The 4,814-nt window shown below is 37.1% G+C and overlaps 1 protein-coding gene across 1 annotated transcript in view; it reads left to right on the top strand.

The window, feature by feature from the left end:
- LOC118738131 (multiple epidermal growth factor-like domains protein 6) overlaps window positions 1-4,387 on the top strand; it is a 7,208-nt gene extending 2,821 nt beyond the window's left edge. The window contains exon 2 of the mRNA XM_036469053.1: window positions 2,390-4,387. Within this exon, the coding sequence (XP_036324946.1) occupies window positions 2,390-3,849 (1,460 nt within the window). The 3' untranslated portion in view covers window positions 3,850-4,387. The remainder of the gene's footprint in view (window positions 1-2,389) is intronic.
- The last annotated feature ends 427 nt before the right edge of the window (window positions 4,388-4,814 follow it).

Raw genomic sequence — 4,814 nt, 5'->3', positions numbered from 1 at the left:
TTTTTTGACTGCGTTCGTAAACCAGGCTTAGTGAAGAAAATCCGAGTTTTCATAGTATGAAGCGTGATGCAGCCTAATGTACATACGATTTCACTTGATTTGAAAAATTAAATATGTGTGTACATACATATGTATGTAGCTGAAAAAAAACTCCCTGCAGATTTCAGTAATCTATTACTTATACAAATAAATATGGACGTATTTTACTAAAAGCAAACTTCTCCTATATTATCGCTATATGTATGCATGTATGTATGTACAACTACATATATTTATGTATGCATTTACAACTATGTATGTATATAATAACATGCTTTACGTCATAGATGGGCACACCAATACAGTCTCATTTTGTCATGGTATTCGTGAATCGCGCTGAGTAACAGTTGCCACTTTTCTATATTGTACAAAAGTGCGTCGTTTTTTGCGCGTGTTAGAAAACGCTCTTACAAATTTATATTTAATTTGTATTATGAACATGAAACGAAAATAATAAAATATAATAAAATAATGAAGAAATAATTTCAAATAATGAATTATGAAATTAATTTTTATAAGTACATATGTACGTGCATGAAAAGTTTTTTAATTTAATTTCATTAAACTAATGTTTTAAAAAATGATAGTTTATTCAACAACAAAATTCACGAATTTAAAATTTCTAAACTGTGTATTCAACTCTTCAACTTAAACTCAGTATTCAATAAAGTATACTAAATATATTAAATTACCGTATCGTACATACATATATACATAAAACCCATTACAAAAAACTTTAAATTGGTTTACACAGTTCGGCAGTTTGACTTTTTTACCATGACAAATAATGTCGCCTTATATTAAAAGTACGATTCCAAGTAGTCGTATTACCACATAACAAGCATTGGGCGTTATTGGCTTTTTTTAAAACCAAAAACTGTAATTGGCACTCATACGCAGCCATTTTGGGCATTGTTACATATATAGGTGGCAACAACGCGCTAAAATTACGAATAAAAATATTCAACGGCGAAGCGTGGTGTCACTCTCATGAAAACTGAAAGCAGACTGAATTGAAATTCGCTGCGTCGTTTCTGTATACGTATAAGCGCTGCGACGCAGACGCTACTCGCGAGTAGCGTTTTGCCCATCATTGCTTTACGTGAATGATATCGGAAACATAAACGCTTTTTCTGTTCAGGGTTGCATACTAATTTTTATTTCAGAATTATTAAAGTGACTTATGTATTTAAGAATTTTGTATTTTAGTAATTCCAAGTGCATTCGACCTATGTATGTATTTACGTTTACGTGTACATCTGTCACAAATACTTTATCTTTTTAGTGGTATCACAAAATGAGGCATCCTCGTTTTTACAGATCTCCACCTCTAGCGGCCTAACCGAGGAAAAGCAGAGCACATAATTAATAGATGTTTACGCCTAGAAAATGATTTGGTGCCCGATGAACGATAGAATAGTTTAAATTTTAAACCCAAACATTTTCATAATTCTAGAATTTAAACATTTTGGTTTGATTTTTAAACCACAAAATTTTTGGGCTAAAATGTAAACCAGAACATATTAAAAAATTGCTTAAAACTATTGATTGGTTTAAAAAGTAGACTATAAAAGATTAAAAAAGGCAGTAGTCCCAGCGCGGTTTAAAAACTAAACCCAAATTTTTGACCGTGTAATGAAGAAAATCGATGGATAAATAAAGAAGTAATAAGTGGTCATGTGAAAATGCGCAAAGATATTTTTGTATGTAAAATAAGCAGGAAAGAATGTTAATCATACGCCATGTACACCTGAAAACTCCATTTTCGGAATCATCGAGCAATTCTACATAGGAATTGGATATGTACTCTGTTGAACATTTTTCCTGTAAACCAGTGTTATTTTTCAGTTTTTGCCTTTTTCTGGTGCCTTATTTTGCCTTTTTTGCTATTTCTAGAGCCTTTTCCTGCCTATTTCGCTATTTTATTTTGCCTTTTCCAGCCTATTTCCTTATTTTATTTTGCCTTTTTTATAGGTTTATAGGTCCTAAAAATCCGTTCCCTGATTATAAAACTTAGGAGGCCATACAGGCTCAACCAGCTGAAATTTTAACCTGAAAATTTTGAGACTTATTGCTTTTATTACAAGTATGTTGTTGTTGTTTAAAAAAAATACTGACTTCATAGAGAAAAACTAAAAACCTGTTTTACTATATGTATTTGGCCCACAGTTTCGGGAGTATATTGATTACTTCGTGTGTTTCGTTTTTTTTTTTTTTTTTTTTTGTTTTTGTCGCACGGAGTTATTCATATCTTCCCAAATATTAAAATAAATACTTGGCAACACTGTTTTGTTTTATCCCATAGGTTCCTTTGTTGAGTAATTCTTTTATTTACGTTTAGTTGACTAAGTTCTATCAACACTCAAGCGCTACGAGTGCATCTGCGGAGAGTCAAGTAAAATAGTTAATTCCAAGATGAATTCGCTTAAACTATTTAACCTGGCCATTATAATCGTTGTCTTCATCAAACCTAGTCAATGTAAAACGATTTTATGTAAAACTCTAGAGGTCAGAGGTAAATTGCAAGAAATTTGCCAAGCCATTTGTGATGAGAACTGCGCCAATGGCGTTTGTGACTATAAGCCCAAACGTTGCACTTGTAACAAAGGTTATCATCCTGAGAAAAATAAATGTCAGCCCGATTGTGTCAAAGGATGTCCGGCGAATGCCACTTGCGTCGTGGGCAGCAACAATTGTCGCTGCAACGTTGGCTACGAAGAAGATGCCTCAGGCCAATGCGTGCCCATCTGCAGTGAGAAGTGCAACGAAAAAAGCTTTTGTGCAGCACCAAGCACCTGCCACTGTATGCCGGGCTACGAGCAGACTACCACGGGCTGTCAGCCGATTTGTAGCCAAGGATGTGAGGCGCACGCGCATTGTACCGCGCCCAATGTGTGCACCTGCGACGCCGGCTATGAAGCGATCACCAACACTAGCGAAAAATGTCAACCCATCTGCGATGTGGCACACTGTGGCAATGCCACCACTTGCCTGCAACCTGGAGTTTGTGAATGTGTCGCAGGTTACACGCGGCGCAACGACAGTATCGATTGTCTGTCCGTATGTACGGGAGGTTGTGGACCGCACGGCATCTGCGTAGCGCCCGCGCATTGTGAGTGCGTGGCGGGTTACGTGCGCCGCGATGAGGCATGCCGGCCCAAATGCCCACGCGCATGTGGCCTTAATGCGTATTGTGCTCAACCGGAAGTGTGCCAATGCATAGAAGGTTTCGAGAATAGGGCAATCGGAGATTTGGAGCAGAGTTGTCAACCAATTTGTGTGAATGATTGTCCTCTCCATGCATATTGCGCTGCACCGAACCAGTGCCACTGCATCGCCGGCTACTCGCTCATCGACCACACTTGCGTAGCGCACTGCAGGGATACGTGTGGCAAGCATAGCAGTTGCATAGCGCCCGACACCTGCCGCTGTAATGTTGGCTTTTTGGAACAGCATGGAGAATGTGTGAGCTCGGCCCAACTGCAGAAATGTGTGAAGGAAATGAGAGTGCTCTTCATTAGCATGCATGTGCCATGTGATACTAACTCTTTTCTTATGAATTTATTTTATGGAGCGCTAATCGGTTTAATTTTGGTATGTGTCCTTATCACCTACAAGGGTTTGCAGCATTTGCGACAGAAAGTGCCCACGCGTGACGGAAATTACACGCAATCGCCACCGAATTATGTGATCACTTATCAGCCCCGCGGCGGTGAAAACGCCGAGGCAATCATAGAAGCGGAATGTGATATGGCCAGCGCTAGCTATAGCCAACCGCCAGTCTATAATACGCTCACACAGAAGTGTTGAAGACATGAAAGGCGCTTTATGTTGGCGTTATTATTTTTATGCATTTTTGTCAACTAATTTTAATTAAAATTAGTATTTCACGAAGCAGTTTGTTAGCGACACAATTATGTAGTAGACTTTGACTGACATTTCACGATCATTATTTATGCACATTAGACTGCAGCACCAAAGAAAGGTGCGGGTTTTCCGGCGCGATTACAAAATCTAGTATATTCTAAGACTTCTAACAAAATATTTCGGAAAAAATATTAGGATCTCACGTAAATCTCACTCAACTTTTGGAGGTATGTTCACATTGGTCCAGCTCACATAAATCTTAATATTTTTGCGAGATATTTTGGCGAAAGTCTTAAAATATAATAGATTTTATAGTTCCAGTGGAAAAAGAGTACCGTTGTTTTTTTTTTGTATTGGGAGTGATGCCGTCTAATGTACTTGCGTTATTATGATAAATATTTAATGTTTTTTACATGTATTTACGTACATACATATGTACTTCACAAAACACTATCTAGAAGAAGGGGTTAGAATTACTGAATAGTCCTAAAATTTTAACTAATTTGAATGAAAAGCAAAAAGAGGATAAAAGAAATAAAATTTGGGCACTTTTTATTGTCTTCTTATTTAAGTAGTTTATTTATCGTTAGTTTATATATCGTTCGAAAACAGAGACCGCACCGGTCGTGCAAATAATATTTACATACCAAGCCCTACTTCCGATTATATAGTGTATTAAGGCAGTGTCACACGATTTCGCGTTTACCCAAAATTTGGTGCAAATTCGTATCCCAATTGTGTGAACGTAATTTTTTGTTAATTTGCACCAATAGGGTAAGATAATAAATGTACAAATGTAGAAATCGTGTGCCACGGCCTTTAAGCGAAAAATTACACTGGACCAGAAATTTGTGTTTTTTTTTGTTTTTTGTTCTACGAATTTCGCTATCCATTCCCCATGTAGAATC

The sequence above is a fragment of the Rhagoletis pomonella genome, unplaced genomic scaffold, assembly GCF_013731165.1.
Source record: "Rhagoletis pomonella isolate Grant_MI unplaced genomic scaffold, Rhpom_1.0 Rhpom_scaffold_00004, whole genome shotgun sequence".
NCBI classification, from domain to species: domain Eukaryota; kingdom Metazoa; phylum Arthropoda; class Insecta; order Diptera; family Tephritidae; genus Rhagoletis; species Rhagoletis pomonella.
The sequence above is the reverse complement of the archived record's forward strand: the minus strand, read 5'-3'. Positions and strand labels throughout refer to the sequence as shown.